Genomic DNA, 26578 nt, shown 5'->3' on the forward strand with positions numbered 1-26578 from the left:
TCCATGCATGTGAAAGTTGGGCACTGAACACAGAAGACTGAAAAAGAATCAATGCATTTGAATGGTGGTGCTGGAGAAGAATATCGAGAGCATCATGCACTGCTAAGAGGCCAAACTGGTCTGTCTGTAAGAAGCAAGGCCAGGGTGCGCCTTAGAAGCAAGGACAGTGAGACTTAAGTCTTACCTACTTTGGACATGCTGTCAGAGAGACAAGTCCCTGGAGCATGACATCACACTTTGTGAAATGGAGGAGCTCTGATAAAGAGGAAGGCCCTCAGGGCAATGGATTGACACCAAGATTACAACATGGGCTCAGGGACAGGAACCAGTGTAATGATGGTCCGGGACCAGGCAATATTGTTGTGCATAGGGATACGCAGAGTTGTGCATAGGGATACGCAGAGTTGGAACCAACTTGATGGCACCTAACAACAACAAGAAATATTGGACGGAGTTTCTTCTGTTTTCTGTGTTGTCATTGTTGCAACATGGGGGGGGGGGTGGCAGGAGGTGTATGATATTATTCGTGTAAAATCCAGATTAGGTAAATTTACAGAGACAGTGATGAGGTTCATAATTTCTTATGATTATTGTAGGGTGATTGTTGAGTAATATGGAGGTAATAATAATGAGTATAAGCAATAAAATATGTTCTACAATTGATTGTGGTGAGGATGGCACAACCCTTTATAATATATTTAAACCCTTCATTTGGATGGTATGTGAAATATATATCCATGCAACTAGGTTCATTTTCCTAAAATTATAAAACATGATTTCTACATTTGAAGAAAGAATTTTAAAACCATGTAGTTAGAGTGTAAGTGGGCATCAATAAAGAGGGTGGCCCTCAACAAGATTATTTGATTCAATGACACTGCGTCAAACCTAAGAAAAAATTTCAGGATGACACAGAACCAACCGGGGCTGTGTTCTACTGTATTTTGGGTAGCTTTGCATAAGAATCAAATCCAAGCAACTAGCAACAAAAACAAGATATGAATAGGAGGGGACTGCATTACACTGTCATGGAGAAAGGATCGAACACCTAGAGAGAAATTCAACAAAAACATTCATCCAAGAACTAAGTTACCCAATTGTGGTAGTTACACATTTTCATGTCAACTTAAAGATATCTAAGTGAAGGGGTGTGGTTTAGCCTGTCAATCAGGTCTGAGCTGGATGACCTCATTTAGAGATGCCACCAAAACAAATGGCCCTCCCAGGTCATAATTTCCTCTCTACATTTCTTCAACTTCCAGTTGAGGAGCCACACACCATGCTGAGAGGTACCAAGAGTTCTGTGATTCTTCCACCATGATTAAACTTTGCACAAGACTTTGCACCCACTGGCCTCTTATTTTCTTGCATTCTGCATCATTTCATTGTGGCTGAATGAGTATGAAGATGGATTTAGGGACTGGTATTCACTCTATGGACTAAAATCAGACTTACAGACTTGATCTGAAATAGGCTTGGATTTTTGCTGGATATATAATTAATTACTCGTGATATAAAGCTCTCTATTACACATACACGAATGCCCTTGGGTTTGTTTCTCCAGTCAACCAGAACTAACACAACAAGTATCCAACTTGATCTCTTAGAAAAATTCACAAAACAACATCCAACAACAGCACAACAGGCATTCTTGTTGGCATACTTTGGAAAGTCTCATAAACAGACCACACATTAGACAAAAAAGCAAGACCTACTCCATAATCACCCTCAGGAAGGGAACAAAAAGTATATGGTAGCTATAGCAAATGTGGTAAAGAGATGTGATGGTGCCCGGCTATCAAATAAAATAGCATCTTAAAGGCGTGTTTCCAAACAAGCAGCCATCAAAGTAAAATGTCAACGAAATCCACATGAAAGAATCACACCAATGTGAATGGCTGAAGGATTGTGAATTCTATCATCTGGAGCCAAAGAAGGGTATAGTATCTGAGCCTTAATTGTGAGATTCTGGTTTGCAGAAGGCCATGGATGACAGTGAAAGCCCAAGACATATTATAGAGATCTGCACAGGAAATAGGCCTCTGGTGATTCCCCTCTATCCACACTAGAGGGATGGGATGAAACTGGTTATCATACCGATGACTTGGAGGGACCAAAATGAAAAACCGACTTGAACAATTAAAACTTAATTGATGCCCCCTCTGAATCAAGTAGGGTTTTTTCTTTTCATTTCTTTATTTCTCTGTTTATCATACAGGGTTTACTCAGATGTATTTTGCTATTGGGGTTAACCCACTTGAATGTTTAATATATGATTTTTGATATATGAAACACATATTGATTAACCTGTAGAGACAGCAATTGGAATAAGGGTTCCTGGGGTCTACAGTGGGTGACATGGGAGTAAAGAAGAGTTGATGCCAAGAAGTTCCAAAAAGAATAAAATGGTTTGAAACTGATTGTGGTAGCAATTGTACAATACTGCTTGCTGTCATTGAACTACAGGAATCATATGCTCCCAGTAAAATTGTGTTGGAAATAAAATGTATGGAAATGCTTTCAATAACGGTTTTAAAGCATTGATTTACTACAAATGGTCATTCAGAGAAGAATTATATATGATGGAAAATAAAAAAATTATGAAGCTCAAGGGATAAAACCAATACACAAAAATTGAACATCACCCAGCTTAAAAATTACTGTGTTATTGTGTTGGGAGCCGATAGCCATGAAGACCTTGGCCTCAGACACGTAGCAGAAACTTGGCCGCTTTCTAACAGCAAGGCTTTGTTTCCTGCCCAACTTCGCCCCCACATTCCAAGCTACGTGCTCAGTAGCATGGGCAGTTGCGATAACTGACCTTGTTGCCATTAGTCAAAGTACTGAGCACCCATTGAACTGCAGATATACCATATTAGGAACATAGTGATAAGTTCACCCGGTAAGCCTTAATTTGCATGCAGACTTCACCACAGACGTCTTTGAGTACTGTTGTGCACCCTTTTTACCTTATCAGGAACATGTAGCCGATTGGTTGTTACACAGTATGCTTCAGTAAAATATGTGCCTCCCACTTCCTTTTCTGTTGTAAATATATACCCCGAGTTTTGGCAAAATAAACGGGCTTGATCAGCACTTGCCTTGCCCCACGTCTCTGTGTCTTTCTTCCATCCAGGTTCGTCGCCTCTCCGGGTCACCACATGAGGGTCTCGCTGGACGAGACCCTAACATTATTGAAGATATGAGAATCAACAATCGGTATTTCCTGAGACAAATGTAAATTCGAACACAAAATGCCAAAAGCTAGGGGTCACCACCCCTTTTCAGAACTGAGAGGCCTTTACAGTGATACATGGTCACTATACAACAGATTTTGAGAGAGAAAACACTGAAAACAACAACACAACGCAAAACACCTAGCAACCATAACATGTAAAATAAAATCAATTTTCAGCCAAAGACAAAAATAAACCATGAAGATCAGAGCTTAAATAAATTAATTTGCAAACAGAAAATTAATAAAAAGGACCAACAGGCCAAGAAGTTGGTTCTCTGGACGGATTTAAACATTGGCAAATCACTGGTCAGCCAAATGAAAGGAAAGAAGATACAAATGAGAGGAATAAACAAATGAAATTGAGGGTGTCACATCAGAACCAAAAGAAACCAGAAATAATCCTATGAATGGCTGTGACCCAGCAGATTTGAAAATCATGAAGAAGTGGAGAAATTTCTAGAGAAACACTACCTACCAAAGTTAATACAGACAAAGACAGAAACATAGAACAGACTACAGCAAAAGAAGAAATTGACCAGATCACTAAGAAATTCCCAACCAAATCAAGTGTGGTCCTTCATGGCTTCCTTGGAGAATCCTTCCAAATACTCAAGAAGAGTCGGCATCATTCCTGTTCATTATATTCCATAATGAAGAAGAGAAGGGCCAACTCTTAAAATCATTTTTAAAGCCAGAATAATCCTGATAAATCAGGCTAAAGTGATGACCAAGGGTGATTCATACCAGGTATGCAAGGGTGGTTCACACATGAGAAATAATAATAATCAATTACTCAACCACATAAATTAAGAAAATCAATTGAGGGGTAATATGGTCATATCAATTGATGCAGAAAAGGCATTTGATATATGCCAACATCCATTGCTGATAAAAAACACTCAACTACAGAAGTGAAGCTCCGCAACATTATAAAGGCCATGTTAACAAAAGCAATGGTCCACATGTCACTCAATGGCAAGAAACAGAAAGGATTGCCCTTACAAAAGGCAACCAGACAAGAATCCCTATGTTATTCTTCTGATTCAATATTGTGTCGGAATACTTAGCCAGAGTATAAACCAACTAAAGAAATCTAAAGTATATAAATTGGCAAAGAGGCAAAATTCGCTCTATTCCAAGAGGATGTGATTCTACACTATGGCTATTACATAATCTACTGTCAACTTGAAGAAGGGGTAGAGTCTAGCCTGTCAATCAGGTCACGGCTTGATGACCTCTTTTGGAGCTTGACCTACTGAATTGTATGATGGGTGAATGAAGTGCCCATAAAATGGTTTAACAGGGAAAGAGAGATTTTCCTTCTGAGGCCAGAGGTGCAGGTTGCTCCCTGGGACTTGGAGGGAGGGGGTGAAGGGCTGAGCAGGACCGGGTGCCAGGACCATTCTGGACCCCCCCAAGCAACCCACCTTGCATGCAAACCAGCGCAGAAAGAGGCCAGGCAGGTGTGGGCACCCCAGGGGTGGAGAAGGCCCTACAAGCAGCTCACAGTGTCTGGGGCCTCTGCCTGCAACCCCCAGCTCCCTGGTTCCAGGGAGACCACCCCTTCCCCACCAGCCCACATGAGATGCCCTGATTGGTCTGGTTCCCGGCCCTCCCCCCCCCCACTCTGAGACAGAAACCAGCCAGATGAAAAGGGCCCTGGGGGAAGCCAGCAGTGCCAGCAGTTTTCAATCCCATTCTTAGTGGTTTCAGCCCTTGGAGGGGTCCATCCCTAGGGAGTGGAGACTCATCCAGGGGAGGGGGAGTTGAGGGACCTCAGGGGGAGCTGCCAGGACCAGGTAGGTCCTGAATGGACAAGCAGAGGAGCCACCAGGCCGAGCAGACTGAAGGGGTGACCACAAAGAAGTGGGAGCTGCCCATTGCAGGGACCTCATCGCTGTGGCTGGGATGCAGCGATGCCAGCGTAGCAGGGGCCCAGGGTAGGCAGGGCTGGGGGTGCATGGGCTCTGGATCCTTGCAGACAGTGCTGGGATGGGGGTGCAAGGACTCCAGGGAAGAAGGGAAGAAAACAATGCCTGGCAGGCCTGCGCAGGATCGAGGGGCAGAGAGAGCAGGTGTTCAGTGTAGCAGTCCTGGTGGGGCGGGTTCAGCACAGAGGGGTTCCCCAGTGTCCAGAGAGCCCCACTCGGACATGTGTCACCCACAGCCATCCCAGGGCAGGGTCTGAGGTGGTATTCCCGAGGGTGATCATCAAATGGGTGCAGCCAGGGATGAGGACAGTAGAGGCAGTAAGGTGTTCCTATGGACAAACGCTAGTACTAGTGACCAGAGACAGAAAAGGGGGACAAGAGACACGGGGTATGGATCCCGGGAATAGACATGGAGCTGTGAGATGCAGCCATGGCGGAAGGTCAGTGCTCATCTTGACACTGGGGAGCTCAGGGGCCAGTGCTCAGCTCAGGATTGTCAGGGCTGCAGGAAGCAGCCTGGCAGGGGCTCTGGAGGATCTCAGCTGGGAGGGAGTTGAGAAAGGGGGTGGGTTCAAGGCACCACAGTGGGAGGGGCAATACAAGCAGTGATCTGGGAGGTGTCTTTGGAAGCTCAGATAGAGATTGGAGGCTGGGAGCTGGAAGGTGGGGGCTGGGTGTTGACACATGGGGGCTGTGAGCTGAAAGCAAGGAGCTGGGATCCATGTACAGGGAGGCAGGGGCCAGAACTGAAAGCTTGGAGCTGGGACTTGTCACCTGAAAGCTGAGTGCTGGGAGCTGTATTCTGGAAACTGAAAGCTGGGTGCTGGGAAGCTGGGTGCCAAGTACTGGAAGCAGAAAGCTGGGAGCTTAAATCTGGGTATTGGGTGATAGGTGCTGGGAGCTAAAAGCTGGGTCTTGGGGGCTGGCAGCTGGGGCCTAGGTTCTGAGAGCTGAATGCTGGGAGCTAAAACTGTATGCTGAGCGCTGGCAGCTGGGAGTTGGAGCTGCAAACTGGGTGCTGGGAGGAGAAAGTTCAGTGCTATAAACTGGGTGTTGGGAAGCTGGGTGTTGATTGCTGGTAATTAAAAGCTGGGTACTGGGTGCTGGGACCTGAAAGCTGGGAGCCCAAGCTGGGTATAGGGTGATGGGTGCTGGGAGCTGAATGCTGGAGCTGAAAACTGGGTTCTGGGAACCGAAAACTGGGTGCTAAAAGCTGGGTGCTGGCAGAAGAAAGCTGGGTGTTCGGGACCAGTGAATGAATGCTGAGCGTCTCGGTCTGGGTCTGGGTCCTGAGAGCTAGGAGCTGAGAACAGGTACTAGGTGGTAGTGGCAGAAAGGTGGGGGCTGTGATATGGGCACTAGGTGCTAAGATCTGGGCTCTGAGGGATAAGAGCTGAGAGCTTGAGTCAATGGGACGGGTGCTGAGCGTCTTGGTGAACTAACTGGGTGGTAAGAGCTGGGTGCTGGAGCTCTGAGGCTGAGTGGGGGGGGGGTGTCCCAGGTGATGGGAGGTGTGTATTGGGAACTGGACACTGGAGAATGAATCCTGGGTGCTGGCAGATACGTGCTAGTTGCAGGGAGCTGGATGCTGGGTGTTGAAAGCTGGGTACTAATGTCTGGGTGCTGCCTGTCAGGTGCTGGGAGCTGGAGCTGGGTGCTGGGAGCTAAGGGCTGTGTGGGAGCTTTGAGACTCAGCACTGGACAGTGCAGATGGGATTTGGATGCTGGGGGATTGGAAGAAGGAGCAGAGGGCAGTGGGAGAATTCTGGGGGCTGAGAAGTAGGCACGAAGTCTGGATGCTGGGCGCTGGGTGCTGGGGGTGTGGTCCTGGAGGCTGGGAGCTAGAGCTGGGTGGTGTGAGCTGTGAGCTGTGAACTAGTAGCTAACAGTCCTGGTGGCACAGTGTGCTGATAACTGCAAGGTCAGCAGTTCAAAACCACCAGCCCTGCCGAGGCAGAAGGACGATGCTGTCTACTCCATACAAATGAACATTCTCACCAACCCACTGTGCTGGTTTCACTCAGTCCTAGAGGGCTGCTCTGAGCTGGTATCAGCCCAGTGGCAGGGAGGGAGAGAGCTAGGTGCTGAAGCTGAGGCATGGGAGAAATAGCTGAGGCCTAGGGGCTGGTTGCTGAAGCTGTGAACTAGGGGCTGGGAGCTTGGGCATGGGAGTTTAAACTATGCTCTGGGAGCTATCAGATAGCTGAGAACCAGGGCTCGGTGCTGGTGCTCAAAGCTGGGTCCTGGGAGCTGGGCGGTGGAAGGAGGCCCAGGGATATGGTTGGAGATCTGGGGACAGCTATTTGCAGTAAAAAAGAATGACAGGGAGGTTCACGGTGGGCTACTGGGGGACAGACAAGGATAGGCTGCATGTTGGGAGGTGGAAGTAGAGGTTGAAAGGTGAGAACAGGGGGTCTGTGAGTAACAAGCTAGGGGTAGGTGGCTGAGAAGGACTGGGAGGAGGGGGTGGGGGCTAGAAGTCATGGGCTGAGCGTTGGGGGCTAGAAGTGTAATTCAAGCACTGAGTGGGCACTGGGTGTGGGCACTGGGGCAGGGAGCTGGGGTGGAGGCCTGCTGCTCCCACAGAGGAGACAGGGCCTTGACAACTGAGCAGAGGAGAGGAGAGCAGCAGGGTCAAGGGCTCAGGCTTGAGTAGTTGAAGCCCTATATTCTTCCTCCAGGTGAGGCTCCTGCTCAGAGCACCAGCACCACTGAGGAGGTTCCTGGTTTGGGACAGGCTCGGGGGAGGGTGGGGGTTGTGGAGGGGGATGGCAGCCTGGCCTCTCACAAAGCCTGTTCTGGGCCTGCGCTGGTGGGCTGGGAGCCAGAAGAGCCGAGGAGGGGACGGGCTCCTGAACTGGCTCTAGGTGACTGAGTGAGGAGGAGCTGGAATCAGAGAGGAAAAAAGGCTGGGCCTCCTGAGGGTCTTTGAGGAGCTGGACAGGGGCCAGGGAGGGCGGGAAGGCCACAGTGGAGCTCACTGGACACAAGATCAAGGCCAAGGGAGCCAGCAGCTCAAGACTCAGAGAAGCAGGAGACCGGGCTGGGCCAGGGCTCTTCTTGGGTCTGTGGAGGTCAGTGAAGGGGCTGAGGCAGTCATGCCCATGAGGGAAGGGAGGGAGCCAGCCGCAGGACCTGCCCTGACACTGGCCCTGTGAAAACTTCCCTGTGGTTGGGCGAATAGGGGGGCACTCATAGAGACCTAGCCTGAGGAAATCAAGAGCAGAGCCCCAAGACACTCTGGGCAGAGAGGGGGAGACTAGGGTCCAGGCAGAAAGCACAACCAGATCTAACACACCCCAAAACAGGGCCTGGCTGGGGAGGAGGGCCAGCGGTGGGCACTGGCACAGGGATGACAGAGAAGGTGATTAGAGCAGGGAAGGCATCCAGGGAGGATACTGGACCTGGTGTGGCATCAGGGTAAGAATAGAAACTGGGGCCACGCGTGTCTGACGCAGGCAGGTGAGCAGAGGGGGAGGAGCCCTGGGGCTGGGACACCCCCAGGCAGAGCCTGTCCAGGTGACTCCCGGAGAGCTGGCCTGGGGACCAGGCCGGGACAGAAGCCCTGGGTATGAAGTGAACCTAGAGCCACTAGAGGTGATCCTGGAAGTGGGTAACCCAAGTGCTAGTCCAGTGTGGGCCCATCATGGGGCCTGTGGGGCAGCAGCTCTAAGGTGGGATTGGGCAGCTGGGCAGGTGTGATCTTCCACTGTGACCATCAGGTGGGTACCCATGGTGCCCATCAGCGCAGAAGTGGGGCCTCATGGGAAGACTGACCAACTTGGTGGAAGCACACAGTCACGTGGGACCCCTTTCTTGCAGCCAGCCCCAAAGCACCATCGGTCTATACCCTGACACCCAAATCCAGAGATGCTTCTGACTCCACGGTGACCTTGGGCTGCATGGTCAAGGATTTCTTCCCGGAGCTGGTGGCAGTATCCTGGCCCTCTGCCCCCCAGGCTGATGTGCACACCTTCGCACCCATGCGGCACTCATCTGGCCACTTCTCCCTCATCAGCATGGTCACCATGCCCTCCAGCAGCTGGCCCAGCCAGGATTATGGCTGCAGCATCACCCACACGCCCAGCGAGACCAAAGTGGACAAGAAGATCGGTGAGCCTTGGGCAAGGGCACAAGTGAGGAAGCACATCCCAAATCCACAGCTGACAGGCTCAGGGTCCTCCTGAAGTCCTGGACATACCCTGGGGTGCAGGGCAGGGTGGTGATCCCTGCCATTCTTCCCCACCTAAAGAGCTACAGCTGTGTGCCCTCCCTGGTGTCCCCATGCCAGTCCTAAGGCAGGCATAGGTTGAAGCCCTGAAGACCAGTCCCTGGGCATAGGCTCAGGTGGTGGGTCTCAGAGCTTCAAAGAAGAACTGGCCTTGATGCCCACTCGCCAGGGCACTGGTCTCCTCTGCACCAAGGTTACCCTGCCCCACTCTGTCTGCTCTCTCCAGTGCCAGATGTCAGCTCAAGAGCAACCACTGAGTGTAGATGCGCAGGTAATGTGAGCACGACCTTTGTGAGAGAGCTCCTGGGGAAGGACAAGCCCAGTGCACCCACTAGGCCCCACCACCCTGTCACTCATCTCAGCTCTGCTCAGCAGCTCCTGAAAATCTGGGAGGACCCTCCATCTTCATCTTCCCACCCAAGCCCAAGGACACTCTCATGATGTCCCAAAACCCGGATGTGGCCTGTCTGGTGTTGGACGTGGGCCAGGATGACCCTGAAGTCCAGTTCAGCTGGTTCGTGGATGGCACAGAGGTGCACACAGCCAAGGACGGGCCGCAGGAGGAGCAGTACAATGGCAACTCCCGCATGGCCAGCGTGCTCCCCATCCTGCACCAGGACTGGCTCTCTGGCAAGGAGTTCAAGTGCATTGTCAACAACGGGGCTCTTCCTGCCCCTGCTGTAAGGACTGTCTCCAAGGCCAAGGGTAAGACAGGAAGTCTTAGGGCAGCGGGCATGGGCTGCCCCCATCTCTATGATGGCTTTAACACCTTCCCCCTCCCCTATAGGGCAGCCTCCGGCCCCTCGAGTGTACACCATGGCCCCGGTCATCCTTGAGAAGGACAAGAACATGGTCAGCCTTGTCTGCTTTGTGAATAGATTCTAGCCCGAGGAGATCCATGTGGAGTGGATGAGCAATGAGCAGCCTGAGTCCCAGGCCAACTAGTTGAACACACCCTCCCAGGCCAAGGCTGGCGGGACCTTCTTCATGTACAGTAAGCTGACGGTGGGCACGAGCAACTGGGAAATCGAAGAAACAGCACTGCGTGCTGATGCACGAGGCCCTGTACAACCACTACACACAGAAGGCGGGTCGCTCGGTCCCCGGGTAAATGATTGTGACCGTGCTGCCCCCACAGTGTGGTCATTCAGGGTTCTGCTACCCTGACCCCAGTTGTCTCCTTGAACCTCCTCACGCCAACCATGTCTGATGCCATGCGCCAGGCTCCAGCCCACTGCCCGCCCTCGGGGTCTCCTCAGCCAGCAGAGACCCCATGCACAGAGCAGGTGGACCCCAGGTGGGATGGCAGCAAGAGGGATGGGCCAGGGGATGCCCTGCTCACTGTCTGTCACCACCGTGTCCCCTGCAGGTGAAGTGAATCTTCTTGGTCGTGGTGCTGAAACAAAAGGTGGTCCCTGACTGCAGGAACATGGGAGGGCAAGCGGCCTAGGAGCTGCTCGAGGGAAACACCGTAGCCAGCCTGCCAGCAGCTTCCAAAGGCTCCACTGCCCCTCAACCACTTTCTCTGCTGCCGGGCCTCCCACAGCCCTCTGGCTCTGGCTTCTCCTCCCTCTCGTTAGAGAAGCTCAGCATCCTTGTGGTAGTTGGTAATCTGTTCTCAATTCAAGACTGAAGAGTGACAGGGTGGAGTTTAGCCTGTGAATCAGATCGCAGCTTGATGACTTCATTTGGAGGTGTGAAGGAGATAAATAGCTCACTGCAGGCAGGACACACACACACTCACTCCCTGAGAGATGTTCATGTGGACGAGACACATGGAGCTATGCTTGAGCCTTGGAGCTGAAGAAGCCATGTGGGTCCCTGCCAGCATTGAGATGTTTTCACTGCCACAGGATCCACAAGATTTTCCATTCACTGGCCTGTGACCTTCCTGCATTCAGCGTCATCGCATGTGATACGTGAGTCTCAGGAGGAATTCATGGGCGAATATCGGCCTTATGGGCTAATTTGAACTCATGGACTTGATCTGCACTGGGCTGGGATGTTTTATTGATTCATGATTGCTTCTTGATCTAAAGCTCTCTCTTACACACATCTGAGAGTCTCCCTAGATTTGTTTCTCCAGTCTATCCAAACTAACACAACCCTGGACAAGCGGTGCCCATAACTGAGAAGCATTTAAAGCAGGACCCGGAGTCCTGGGATGTCAGCTTGTTGGGAAGCATGAGGAGGACACTGTTCCCTTGGTCCTTTTGGAGCAGGGACCCAGACCCAGCTCCAGAGATCCAAGGTCTCCAAGATTCTTGGCAGGGACATCAAGTACCAGAGGAGCTATCAGCCATCACTCCAACAGGGGCACTTCCTATGCACTGCGTGGGTCCTCCCCCAGCCCTTGCCTGACCGGTTCCACCCTGGAAGACCATTGGGAATACCACTTGTGGTAGTTACGTAATTTCATATGAACTTGATAAATAACCATAAAAGGGTGAAGTCTAGCCTGTGCATCAGGTCACAGTCTGGTGATCCCTCCTCATGGGTGTGGCTTTCTCCTGAGGATTCTGGGACTTCATCTCTTCTCCCTGGAGGTGGGATACACCCTCTCTCTGCTTCCCAATCCTGTTGTGAAGCCACATGGAAGCTCGCTGATGGAAGCCAGCACCCTGGAGATGTGTCCACCACCATTGGATCCACAAGGCTCTCTACCCACTGGCCTGTGATCTTCCTGCATTCAGTATCATTGCATGTGCTGCGTGAATCTGAAGAGGAATTCATGGGTTGATATCAGACTTATGGGCTGATATCAAACTGATGGACTTGATCTGGACTGGCCTAGGATGTTTCATTGATGCATACTTACTTTTTGATAAAAAGCTCTCTCTTACATACTTATGAGTATTCTGGATTGTTTCTCTAGTTTGCCTGGACTAACATGCCGCCCCACCCCCACCTCCCACTGCTCATCACTGCTGTGGCCCTGGCCTGAGGAACAAGCTCCCTTTCATTGTGAGCTGCAGTCCGTGGCTCTGGGAAAGGAGCTTCCCATCAGAATCTAGACTCGTGTGTTGCTATCAGATGTGGGGTTCAGCCCAAGGGACAGGCTCTGTTGCACTGTGGCCCGGAGAGGAGCCCCATCCAGGTCATTGACCATCTCACAGCCACCGACTCAGACCCAGCCCACATGTCCAGGTCTCCTCCACTCAAGGCACCCGGAAAGAGTGTGGGGCAATATAAGGCAGAGCCTGATGGTGAGAATGGGCATCCGTGCCCGTCAAGAAAGGCATCAAGTTCTAGAAGCAAGGCACAAAGCAGCCTCCTTGAAAGATACCTGGTAACCAGTGCCCCAACTGGTCAGGACCTGACATACACAGTGGCTATCCTGTATCCCTGGACAGCAGCGCAGCCAAGAGTGAAGAGCATGGGGGTGGGAAGACATGACAAGACACCAAAAGTGGGTGTCAGGCCAGCAGGAGCCTGATGAGGAGCTAGGCCAGATGAGTTGCAAGAGTTGCCCAGGGGAAGCGGGCCTGAGTTCCATCATCCCTCTAGACTCCATTTCTCCTTTCTCTGTGTCCACGAGATGCCCACCAGAATATTGCCTCCAAAGGGCCAGCTTTCCCAGTCCAAATCTTAAGATGGAAAGTAGACGGCATGAATGGAAGTGAACAGCCCAAAGAATGGCCAGGCCATTAGCGGTGTCATGTCTTGGCGTTGTTAAACTTTTCTGCAGCCCCTGGATGTTCTTTCATGTGGATGTGTTGCTTTTGCTCTCCGGTTAAAATAAAATAGCCTTAAGCAGTAGCCTTATTCACAGAGGTAATCTTTCTATGGTAACGTACCAGTCCCAACAGTCAGATCAGCCACGCCACCGGAGCTGAAGCACACTGCACGCACTCTCTTCCCTGCCCCAGCTAGAGGTCCCCCGGGCTGCCCAGCACTGGGCTGCTTCCTTCTCCAACAAACTGCAGACGCACTAGGGAGGCATCAGATGTGCTGCCTACTCAATCTGCAGCATGCTTAGAACACATTGGCTCACCCCAAATCCATCTGTAGACAACAGGATATCCCCTCGCAGAAGGGTCACCAGGAAGAGATGAGTCAGCCGTAGAGCACCAATGCAGCACACAATATTCCTCTGGTGCTTTGAGGCTTCCTCACTCCACCCCATCCCACCCCACCCCACCCCACGATCATGACCCCAGTCCTGCCTTTCACTTTGGGCTAGACTGGAGCATGTACACTGGTAGAGATAAGAGCTCACGACATGAGGAATCCAGGTCAGATAAACCCCTGAGGAATGGAAATGGGAGTAGCAATACCACGAGGGTAAGGGGAAGGTAGGGTGGGGAAGGGGGTGGGGGCAAACTATTTCAATGAACAACACCTAACACCCTCCCACCCCCAGTGGGATGAATAACAGAAACGCAGGGGCAGGGAGACAGTGGTCAGTGTCAGATATAAAGATATAATGATTTATAACTTATCAAGAGGTCATGGGGGGGGGGGTTTGAAGAGGAGCTGATACCAAGGGCTAAAATTAAAAGTTAAGGCTTAGAAAATAATGATAGCAGCATATGTACAAATACCCTTGACACAAGGACGCATGGATTGTTATAAGAGCTGTAAGAGCCCCCGATAAAATTATCTTAAAAAAAATAGAGCACAAAGGCTCAAGGAAAGCTCTCCCCCTCCCTGGAGGGGTGGGGTCTACCACAGCCATAAACATCACTCTTCTGTATTCTCTTCCGAGTCGTTCCAGTGCTTCTGTTTCAGTGCATTTCATTGTGCTTGGGTAATCTTGAGTGCTTGACTTTTGTTTATCTTGATTTTTTGTGGTTGCTGGTGTTGGTTGTTGTTTGTGCAGCACAGTGGTCCAGCTGTAGATGGTGTGTAGGGTTCGGGGTGGGGTGGGGGTGAGGGTTGTCTTTTTGTGTTAGCAAAGGGAAACTGGATGGGGACAGGAAATCGTATGGTGTGGAGACAAGGGAGAAGTGATGGAGTTGGGTGGGTAGGAGCAAGCAGAGAATGAAGCACAAGAGTAGGGTTTAAGTAGTAGCACTAATAATAAGAGGCTTTCTGGCTAAATGTACTGATTTTTGCTAAATTGGAGAAGGGAGATTTAAGATTGGGCTATTACTGGCTAAGTTTTTGTGAAAGTGTGACTCACTAGGAAAAGGGGGCGGGTTCTTGAGGTCGTGGTGGATGAAGTAGGTGGAGAGCATAGTTAGTAATATACCAGCATCACGTATGGAACCACTATGTAATACAGGGAAAGCAAACACGGCGGACATGTTATTGTGTTTATAACAAAGGGCCCATGGTTTGGTAGCACACCCCTTCCCTGCTCTACAGGCGCTGATGTGTCATGTAGGAAATGTGCCCCAACAGAGGGTGGCTTGAGAAACAGCGGAGAGGTTATGGGGTTTCTGCACCATGCGACACTATCTGTCCTACACCCAGGGATTCTAAAGGGTGACTAGGAAGTAGGAATTGAGGCCCCAGGTGAGGCCCCAGGAATAGAGGTCCCAGGGTGAGGTTGGGAGGGAGTAAGTCCCAGCACCCGTGAGTTCCCGAGGAGGAGGAGGGATCGCTGCTGAGATGAGTCTCTAGTGTACCAAGTTCTAATTGCTCTCGGGAGGAAAGAAGTTTTGTGTTTTGTTATGTTTTATTTTGACAAAATGAAAACTAATCTTGAAGCACTCAGATTTCAAGTCTCGTGTCTGGTTTCCTAGGGCCTGGGTCCCTACCTGCTAGAATCTGACTGCGCTCAAAAGTAAGAACAAGTGTGAGGAGGGCACAGGCCTGGACATTGATTCCTTCTGTTATACAGAGGGTCACTCTGAGTCAGAATTAACTTGACAGCACCTAACAAGAACAATATATCTCAATCTCTCTATTATTTATACCAATACCCATGTCAATATCTATATATATTTAGAAAATAATGAGAGTGAGATCATTTTATATCAGGAAAGTTGCTCACACAGTTGTAGAAGTGAGTAAGTCAAGCCAAGTACAAGGATGTGGGTCATATGTTAAGCTAGAGGCTTGTCCTGACTCATGTAGCTGCAGGGGCTGAAGAACCAGGAAGCAGATGGCCCACAGGATGGTGGATGTCCAGCCAACTGAGTTCAAGGTCAACAGGGAACTGACGGATCCTGGGATCCACAGACAATCTGACAGATCTTTGACTGAAGTCCAAAGAATCAGAGGTTGATGAACAAAATTCAGAGTCGGCAGAAGTAAGTTTGCATCCCCACAGGGCCAACTTGTATATGAGTAGGCCACACCCCCAAGGAAACCTCCTCGAATTGCATCTGGGTTGTGATCTAATTAAGGAAGCAGCACTCCACACTAATCTTCCTTCAACTACATGCTGCTTACACGAGATCCCATCAAGGGAATTCTTGCTTTATGTTAGATCCCATCATGGGGGAAGCTTCAACTGCCAAACTGGCAGCAAAAGTCTAACAATCATGGTCACATTCACAGGTACAGAATCAGGACATCAGCACAACTTTATTTTCATTTTTTGCAGTGAATGGTGGGTGAGGGTAGGTCATTGTTCTTTTGAAATGAGAATTGTAAGACTGTCTCACATACTTTGGATATGTTATCAGGAGAGACCAGTCCCTTGTGCAGAGGTTCCCCATGTACATAAAAGTACATACTCACACAGACATACGCGTGCGTGCACACACACACACGGAATTCTGGAGCCAGAGTGGAAGTTGAGGCAGCTCTTCCAGACTGTTCCTGAAGTGAAGCAGAGATTGAGGAGATGAGGAGATGGGGCCATTAGGCTCCTGATACCAAGCTCCCAGACTGACCAGATGGACAGACATGCATTCATCAGACCATGTATGTTTACAATGTTGTGTATCAATGGGACAACTTCTCCCCTCACCTTGGCTGTATATTTTTCTTTTTAGTATATGTGCTGCCGAGGCAAACACGATATTTTTGTTGTTTTTTTTTCTTAAAAAACACCTGAAACAGTGCCTCCCTCAAAGCTGCCTGGGGCCTCGGTCCACCCACCTCTTAGGGTGCCTGCCTCTCCGTGGTCCCTATGGTGTCCCTCCCTCTCCCATGTGCTCAGTGTTCAGTTGTATATATTTTTTTGTCCCAGGCTACGTGGGACATCCGCCCAGACATGGTCCTCTCCATAGTCTTAGCTCACAGGTCTCTGTGTGATTTAGGGGTGAAAATCGGGCAATGAGCTGAAATCATTTACCTGATAGCTCCATTGTTGCTCCTTCACTCTTTCCTGCAGCTGACATGTTCCAGAAAGCATTTCTCCTTCAGCTTGGCTCCCAGATCAAAAGTAAGCACCGAGTGCGGATTCATGCCGTCTCAGACAACTGCAGGAGTTTTGGAAACGGGAGAGATTTAAGCTATGGTGGTGCAAGGCATTTTCACTGGGGAGTTTTTATTAACACAGCATGTCCCAGGACAATCTGACTGATACAAGCATCATCCAATACGTGTTCAGTATGGGAGAAACTTGATCAAGTGCTAAAATGTAATGATAATCCTGTTTTATGTCTGCAGAGTGTTGGCCTTAGTGTTCCCTGAGACTGCCTTAACCACCCAGGGCCATTAAAACATGGATGGCTTCAAATAATATTATTGCCTCAAGTTCTGGAGGCTAAAGTCCAAATCAGGGATTTGACCATGCTCATTCCTTCCATGTCTCTCACCTAGCATCTAATAGCCATTCCTTGGTTTGTAACCACATCTGCCTTGGCTCTTCAGCACAATGCTTCCTGCTGTAAGACTCAGGGGCATAAGGGGCAGGACACATCTTACTCCTCTGCGATTTCACTCAGACTAACCTCAAAGACCCGCTCCCACCAACTCAATACGGACTCCCAGTAATCCTATGTAATGTTTTTCCAATTGCCAGTCTTTATGGAATAGACAGCCTCGCCTTCCTCCCTCAGAAGTGGGTGTTTATCACTGACCTTCAGTTAGCAGCCCAAAGCTTCAGCTAAAGTTAAATAAAAGACCAAGTTTTGGTAAAACAAGATCACGATCCCAAGTATAGGGTGAGGACCTCAACCTAGCCTTCTGGGGAAGCAATTCAATCCCTAACAGATTTTTTTCTTCTGTCATGATGATAATACCCCTTCAAGAGGCAGCGGTCATTGTCTCAGTTTTACTAGAAGAAACCTGGGTTTTAAAGAGTCAGCAGCGCCCTACTTGTGGGTAGGATGCAACAACTTGAACTCATTTATTTTGGCACCAAAGTTCAAATGCCTTCTAATGCTGCCATATTGCTTCTTAAGATTCCAGAAAGTCATCCGATCTAATTCCTGTGCAAGGGAAGAGCAAGGCTCAACCTAGCTATTAAAACTCCCTACGGATGTTTCTCAAGTTCACAAATAGTGAGTGAGGACTGAAGGCCTTTGAAAATTCTGGGAATACAACATCCATTTTTCCCCTGCAAGTATTTACCAAATAGTGACTTGGCATCCATTTGGCTATCACTAGGCATCAAACATAGATAGGGCTTCCATTGCAAAGAATTTAGAGTGTGTGCTCATAGCTTGACAACAAGCTCACAGTCCCAAAACACAATTATTCAAGTACAATTAAAGCTAGTGATATTACTGAATGTATGGGAGACTATAAAGTCATATAACAGGAGAAAGTAAATCCTGTATGTGACATTAGGGAAGCCTTTCCCAAAGAAGTGTCCATGGAGCCAATCCATAGAGAACAGTCTGATGGATATCAAGTCTGTCCATCAATCCCTAGACTTCTGTCTTTCTAGGACAAAGAAGACTAAATCTGATGGACAATTAGGTTGGTTAGGATCAAATGAGATAAGACATTTACAACATATTAAAGTTATAGATTTCCTACAGATATAAAGAGATGAGTTTTGGATTTTGTTTTTAATGGTTTAGTTCATTAGGCTGTTACACTCACTTCAAAGTTGCATTCAAAGCCCTATACTTAAGTAGCTGAATCAGAAATGCAAAAAAAATTATAAATACATAATAAATGTCTTTTTCCACGGGAAGAGAGGAGAATTCAATTGTCCCTCCAACGAACCAAATTTACAGCAGTACCAATTATCCGAAGCTAGGTAAGCATTGAACTATTAACCAAAAGGTTGGCGGTAAAAACCCACCAACCTCTCCATGGGACAAAATTAAGGTCATCTACTATCTGCTCCCATAAAGATTTACCCTCTCTTAAACCCTAGTTGAGGTTGTTTCGAGTCAGAATCAGCTTGGTGGCAGTGGGTATGGAAGTGTGAAGTAGCTCAAAGACAGTGAAAGATACACTCAGAGCCCACAGAATCAAATAACCAAGAATGGTGTGCCAGACGAGGCCTTCCTTTCCACCAAGGAAACCAGTATTCTTTTGGTCCATTTCAAAGTCTTTCACAATCTTCACCTATAAATGTGTCTAACTAAAATATATACAGGGTATGTAGCATGCTCCTGAAAATCAAATCTAGAAATCAAAGAATTCCATAGAGAAGTGGGCAAGGGGATTGAACAGGGACTTTATAACAGATGCCCAAACGGGCATGAAACATCTGAAACAGGTGTTAAACCACAGTAGCCATTAGAGAGAGGGAAATGAGAAAACAGGCTAGAGAAAGTAGTTCTGATTCCAACAGTAATTCAGTAGGTTATATTAGACTAGACATTTGAAAAAGCACAGTTACATACGCTCAGAAAATTATTTTTAAAGAATAACAACTATTTTTATTGTGATAAACATTGTACAAGTCCCCAATAAAATTATTAAAAGAAAAAAATAACAACTATTTGGATGTACATAGCATGGTCAAAAGCAACCTGACTCTGGAGAGGATTATTCCCCTGAAATATTTGTCTGAAAGTGCCCTCTAGCCCATGTAGCCTGGTGGAATTAGAACTCAAGCAGCTCACTGAAATCTTACTGGCTAAAGGAGCCAGCTAATGAAACACAGGGCTGTATTTCCACAGCAACTGGAAGTTACAAAAAGATGTGCAGTGAAGCCTCTGGGACCCAGTAATTGACAGGGCTGCCAAATGTTTCCAAGTCTACCAAGTTCTCTGACTTTGACAGGATGCACTCTGACCACTTTTTCACCACTCATTTTAGTGGAAATTAGTAAGAGAATTCATAAACGTTCATATAAACGTTCCATTCTCTCCCAATTCTATTTTTCCACCAAGTTTTGAAGTCTCTTCATTTGTGAGTCTTCCTTACTTGGGTTCTGGATTCTTCAAGTTGCACTGTACATACAAAAGCAAGTCACAAAAGAAGGACACTAAGATGTTTATATAAATTCCTCTCAAAAGGTTACTAATATCTGTGCATGTACGAAGGAAATGTGAAATTGTCTAGCAGAAAGAACGAGCTTAGGGTCTTGAGCAAGATGGCAAATGAGTAGCACAAAGTGGGGGAACTCTGCGGAGACCAGTGCAGAGGGGCTGTGGAGTGGGAGAGCCTAACTTCCAGACTGCATGATCCTCAGCACAAAGATAAGTAGACAGAAATACCATTTACACAAAAGAGCAGCAACGTCTGCCCAAACCTCTCCTTTGTCATGGCCCTCAGTCCTAGCCCGCAGAGCACAGATTCTTCCCAAATCAGCGACATAGCTCTGCAGGACCAGGCTCGGGGCTGAGATAAAAAAGAAATAGGTTTGCTTCTCTGCCCAAGCCAAGGGAGTCTTGCTCTGACACCCTCACAATCCTAACTCTCCAATAACAGGAATCAACCAGCCTATCTGAACTGTGTGGGGCTAACTCTACAGGGCAGCCTGGAGTGGGCGTAGTGAATGGACTAACTCTCCACACAAGCCAGGGAGCTCTAGCCCACTCAGTAAAAAGGAATGGTCCTTCCCTGAGGTACTTCTCTGCATGTGTCCCTGTACCATTTTAAGACACACACACACACACACACACACACACCCCACAGCCATTCAGGCTTTTATTTTTAATTTCTTTGCAGTAACATATACCTGGCTTGTTAACAAGGTATTAGCATAACAATACAAGTAGAAACCGCAGTAGAGGTTTCACAATACACAGGCAGGGAGCTTGGGCATAGACAAGGACTTAAAGCTTCAGGGTCCAGAGCTGGTCCCAACTCACATGCCTAGCTATTTGAAAGCTGTTTCATGACTCCAGCCCCTGTCCACCACTCCAAACTGGTCAGATAAGCAACCTATCCTCTAAGTAGGTTATTGATGCATTCCTCCCACCTAGACCACCTAGGTAGGGGGCAGATAGAGACCCCATTACTCCACCCACCCCCCAACTTGGTCACTTCCATCATCTGAGAAGAGCAAACTACATGCCCTCTGACCTGATCCACCTCTGGTCTATACCCTTAAGATAATTATTCTGAATCATAAAAATGCAAAACTCTGAGCTATTCCAGACACTAGTCATTCCCTTAGCCTTAATCTCAACCCTGCTCCAACATCCTATATGATCACGAGGTACTAAAACAACATACCACCAGCTACTGCTTAAAAGACCTCTGCTCCACACAGTCCTGACTTCCCCCCTGACAAGGTCTAGACCCCAGCTGATCTTTTGTTTGTATTGCTGTTGCTCTGTGTTCTAACATTCCTATATTCTTTAAAACACACTTGTGAACTATTCTTATAATTCATCCTTAATCAGGATATCCTCATTGGTTGGTATATGTAAGGACAGGGGGAAATTATTACTTTACTTTTTTGTTTTCTAGTCCTTCAACATATCATCACCCCACAAGCTAGTATACACACACATCAGAGACAAAGCTCTTGGGCAAGGGTCAGAGTCCAAACGTTCATTAACAGCTCTCCCACTACTTAATCTAGTTTGAGTTTTGTTTTGTTTTTATTTTGAATATTTTGTATCTTGCCCTTTTCTTCCTTAGCTTTACTATCTAAACTTATTTCATAGCCCTTTTTATCTTTCTTATAGTTTCTCTTATTCTTTTTTTAATCAAATACTATTTCCCTGTCACTTCAAAATAGGCATTGTGGGGGTCTAATTTCCTGTATTTTAACTTACCAAATAACACTACCTGATCACTCTCATTTTGCTTATTTTTCCTTTCATTCTTCGCCCTCTAACACTTTAGCAATTAATTTAACACTCTCCCCCAGATACATAATACAAAGTGTCTACCACCCCTTTACTGCACCACTTAACAGAGTTAACAACTCCCACATAACCCAACCTCCCAATTACCCCTAATAGATACACCAAGATGCCAAGGAAACAACAGACGATATCAGTTCACACACACCAAAACACAAACAAACAAAAACAAGAGAAATGGACACAAATGACCAAATGTCAACCAGACCTAAATGAAATGCCTGAAATCTAAACAAGCTTTGTAAGATCAGAAAAAGAATGTAAAAGAGTGATCATTGCACTCATGCACCAGGTGAAAGCAAAGTCTGAGAGGAAAAGTGGGAAAAAATAGCTAGGCTAGAAACTTCACTATGTGACATACAAGAACAATTCCAAAGAGAAACACAAAATTCAGACATGATAATAGCAGAGTTACACAACTCTATAAAACAACGTGGAAACAGAATTGAGTAGATGGAAACCCGAATTACTGAGCTTGAAGATGAATCCATAGACTCCAATCTAAAAGAAGAACAAATACAGAAAATTCAAAAGCTTGAGAACAATGTAGGACAGAATCAAAAGGAGCAGCAGCCATGTCACTTCAAGATGAGGACAAAACAAAAGAAATCCATGCATGGACTAGTCCAAGAATCCCTGCAAGAGAACTCCCCTCGATGCTCAAAGGTTGAAAAGATAATTATTCTGCAAGCCAAAAGAACCCTAATCCAGAGAGATTCCAAGAGGAAAATCATAATCAAGATGTTTAACATCAACAACAAAGAACAAATTCTCAGAGCAGCCAGTAAAAAAGGTCAATTACATATAAAGGGTCAACAATGATAATAACCTCCGATTTCTCAACAGAAACAATGCAGGCACAAAGACAATGGAGTTATCTGTACAGAGTCCTGGAGTGGGGAAAACTGTAAACCTAGAATGTTATACCCCCAAAATATCTCACTCAAGTATGAGGGGGGAATGAAACTATTACAACACAAGGAAAAATGAAAAGAATCCACAAATAAAAGACCACCACACAAAAAACACTCAATGAAGTACTATGGACACAAATTTAACAATGACAACACAAAATCATGAAACCAACACACAAGACAATTATTCACACACACAAAGAAAAGAACACACAGAGCAACATCCAAAGCGACAAAGTAATACAAAAAGAGCAAAGAAACTAAACACAATGCACATACACACAAACAGCATATACAAATATTGAGAAAAATGTCAGTAACAAATACATACAAATCAATAAGCTCACTGAATGTCAATGAACTCAATGCACCATTGAAGAGACAGAGAGTATCAGAATGGATGAGAAAACAAACTCCACCAGGAGGCTGCCGACAAGAAACACGCCTCACAAACAAAGATAAGAACAGACTGAAAACCAGAGGCTGAGCATAAGCACACCAAGCAAACAGCAACCAAAGGAAAGCAGGCATATAGCAATATTAATCTCTGAGAAAACAGCCTTCAAGGCAAACGACTCAATAAGAAATAAGGACGGATACTACATAATGATCATGTGAACAATAGCCTAAGAAGACATAACTCTTAAAAATGTGCACCATAGCCACGACGATAATGTTATGGTTGGGGGTGGTCACCAAACATAAGGAACTGTATGTAAAGGTCATGGCATAAGGAAGGTTAAGAACCACTGGTATAAAGCAATTTATACCATCTTATAAAGGATGGATCAATAAGGTGCAATATCCTTTTTCAAGCTTCTGACAACTTATGAAATAAGTACAACCAGCATGCTTCTTAGAAGTAAGGATGATGAGACTTCACCTCACATACTTCGGACATAGTATCAGGAGATACCAGTTCCTGTCAAGGACATCACATCGGGCAAAGTAGAAGGCCAGTAAAAATAGCAAGCCCCTCAATGAGATAGACCGGCATGGTGGCTGCAAGAGTGGGCTCAACCATAGCGTTTGTGAGGACCGTGCAGGACGGATAGTTGATTCATTCTACTGTACATAGGTTGCTATGAGTCAGATCCAATTTGATATCACCTAACAACAATATCAATTCATGTGTTACCCACTGCCAGACAGTTGATTCTGACTCATCATGACCCTACATGGGGCTTAAGAAAGTGTAAGTTTTTACAGGAGTAGTCAGTCCCTTCTATCTCCCCTGGAACAGCAGGTGGGGGTGAAAGACTGACCTTGCATTTAGCAGCTCAATGCCTCACCCACCATGCTACTAGGGAGTCTTTCTATGAGTATGGAAAATACTGAATCTAAATAGGTTAAGATAATGCATTTTCTATTTCTGCAAGACAGCCAATAGAGTCACTATGGAAAGAATTTTCTCTTAAACTCCAATCTTCTAACTATTTACAAAAATATTTTTTAAATGCCATGAAAACTACAGCAAACACCATGAATAGAGAAATGTGAAGGCAGCCTTATGAGATAAAAGACAAGACAAGAATGCACTGGTATATTATTCAGCAACCCAAAACCAAACTCACTGACATCGTTCTTCTGATGACTCATAGAAACCCTCTAGGTCCTAGAGTTTAGGACATGGTAGAACTGACCTTTGGCTTACCAAGGGTGTAAATTTTCATCGGAGTGTAAAGTCTCATCTTTCTCCTGAGGAGCAGCTTGTGGTTTTGAACTCCTGACCTTGTAGTTAACAGACCAACATATAACCCATTACACAACCAAAGGTACTTACTACTTACTTAGCAAAGTGCGCTTCAAATATGTGACCTAACATATTTGGATTGTGAAGTCAAAGTAGAGTTACAGCTACCCTTTTTAATAAAAACAAAACAGATTATTTTAGTTTATGTGTTGGAAATAGTAAAGGTTGAGATTTTCCATGAAAATTGAATTTCAGTTATATCACTATCTATAACATATATACTAAGAGTTGTGGTCAAAACTGTTTGAAAAATGCTCATTAATGTATTACTGGAGGTACTGACCAGTTCTATATGGCAGGGGAAAGAGATGTAAGCAATGAAAGTGAAGATGTCATCATTGCTTGACGATGATGTGATTACATGGAACCCCCAGAATTGACAGTCGATGACAGCAAGGTCCCCAAAAGCTAGTCCTACTTAGCACAGGCTCTTCCTTGCCCGCCAGCACCTACTAAGACACTTCTATTTTTAAAAAATTACTCAATTGACAAAAGCATAAATTACTTGCAAAGAAATGCCAAGTAACCTTGTGGTTAAAAAAGAATTTTTTAAACTCCATTAATGCCCGGAAGTGAAATCTCAATACCTGGTGACAGACATTCTGTTCGTAGGTGATGTGACATTTCAGAGTAAAGTTATTATTTTCGCTCAGATCCATTTATTCAATGTATACCAATCAAAATTCAAGCTGAATGAGATCCACAGATAGCTTAGACAGCATTGAAAAGAGAATAGCTAATGAAGCACTTTTTCAGGACAAGTGACCCCTAAAAATGATCATACACACAAGAAACAAAGTATGGTACTACTGCATAAACAAACAGGTTCAAGGGACAAAACCGAACTCGGAAACAGGTCCAGGTATGCATAGTGACCCACCACCTGCATGTCAGTTCATCTTCTTTTTGTGAATTTCATGTTGCTGTGACGCTGAAATCTACGCCACCAGTTGATATGTTAAATACCACTCATATTGAGGAAATATCAATGGAGCTTCCAGAAGAAACAGATTATAGAAAAAGATCTGATTATCTATTCCCAAAGATTAGCCAGGGGTGGAAGGGGGAGGTGGGAATTTATCAATCACAACAAAATACTATTTGAAAGAGGGTTATAAAACGAGCCTCCAAGGTTGGAAGGCACTCAAAATACACAGTGGTCCAAACGATGGACCTGAACATAAATAACATCGAGGGCCAAAATGGACCAGGTCCAAGCAGGGCCTCCTTCCGTGGTACACACATCACTGTGAGTCGGACTCAACTTGAGAGCAACTGAAAGCTCGTGTGTGGATACGCAATGCACGTGGTCTCCAGAGGCCAGGATAAGAGACAACATGGTGAAAACAAAGATGTCCAGACGGCCTCCTGGAGATATGCTCAAGCTCATTACAGAGCAGGTAATGAACACAAAGAGATAGCATGCTACATGTCATGCTATCATCAGTGGTTCCCAACCTGTAGGTCATGATCCCTTTGGGGGTCGAATGACCCTTTCACAGGGGTCGCCTGATTCATAACAGTAGCAAAATGACAGTTATGAAGTAACAACGAGAATAATTTTATGGCTGGGGGTCACCACAACATGAGGAACTGTATTAAAGGGTTGTGGCATCAGAAAGGTTGAGAACCACAGTGCTATACAAATTACACATGTATACAGATCAATGCTCAAGGGCATCCTTGTTGGGAAGGCAGCCATTGAACTGTGTTTGAGACCACCTAAGGGCTGGAAAGCTGAGCCTTCCCTTGGTGGAGAGGAAGGAACCCAGGAAGAATATCCCATTGCCCTTGTTGTCCGATTAGGCTTTCCTAGTATCTTGCTGGTCTCCAAAACCTTCAGCTCCGTGGACTTCCCAGTCCACGTCAGATGCTTCTCTGGGATCCACCCAGGGCAGCTGGCTTCAGGAGCAGCCTGGAACAAGACAGACTGAGCTGACAGCTCTTCCCAAATCCAGTCTCCCAGCTATGCCTCACCACATGCTCTGGCTTGGTGGTGGCACGCAGTGAGTGCTCATGGTCAGTGGACTAGCCCCAAGTGTCAGCTACATGTTGATATGAGGGAAGCACCCTCCCCTCACTCTGCTCCTCCCCATCCGGAGAAGGCTGTTGGATGGCTGGACTAAGAAGGAAGGCGCATGCACAGTACAAGCACAAGAGCACACTCGCGCACACACACACACGCCCACCCACACATTTAGATGCACCATCTGTCCTAATCCTGGAGTGAAGGAGTGGTACCATGGGCCATAGGAGTCGGGACTTCTGGGCACAGAACCAGACCTTGGCTTCAGTATACATACAACAGGGGCAGAAGTGAATAGCTACAAAGTTAGATGAGAACCAAAAGTAGGCTGGGCGATAAGCCTCCTGAACTACCCCGGAAAGAGACCATGCAGGAAAAGGCCAAGATCTACTCCCTGGACAGGAAAGGGACAGGTCA

The 26578-nt window shown here is 46.8% G+C and overlaps 1 pseudogene and 1 gene segment (V, D, J or C); both read left to right on the forward strand.

The window, feature by feature from the left end:
- Nucleotides 1-5599: 5599 nt before the first annotated feature.
- On the forward strand, nt 5600-10511 carry LOC142430579 (immunoglobulin heavy constant gamma 1-like; annotated as a pseudogene).
- Nucleotides 10512-10602: 91 nt separating this feature from the next.
- Nucleotides 10603-26578, forward strand: part of LOC142430580 (immunoglobulin heavy constant epsilon-like) — a 28624-nt gene continuing 12648 nt past the window's right edge. The window contains 1 exon segment of the C gene segment in view: nt 10603-10697. Within this exon segment, the coding sequence occupies nt 10603-10697 (95 nt within the window).

This window comes from Tenrec ecaudatus, chromosome 17, assembly GCF_050624435.1.
Source record: "Tenrec ecaudatus isolate mTenEca1 chromosome 17, mTenEca1.hap1, whole genome shotgun sequence".
Classification (NCBI taxonomy): domain Eukaryota; kingdom Metazoa; phylum Chordata; class Mammalia; order Afrosoricida; family Tenrecidae; genus Tenrec; species Tenrec ecaudatus.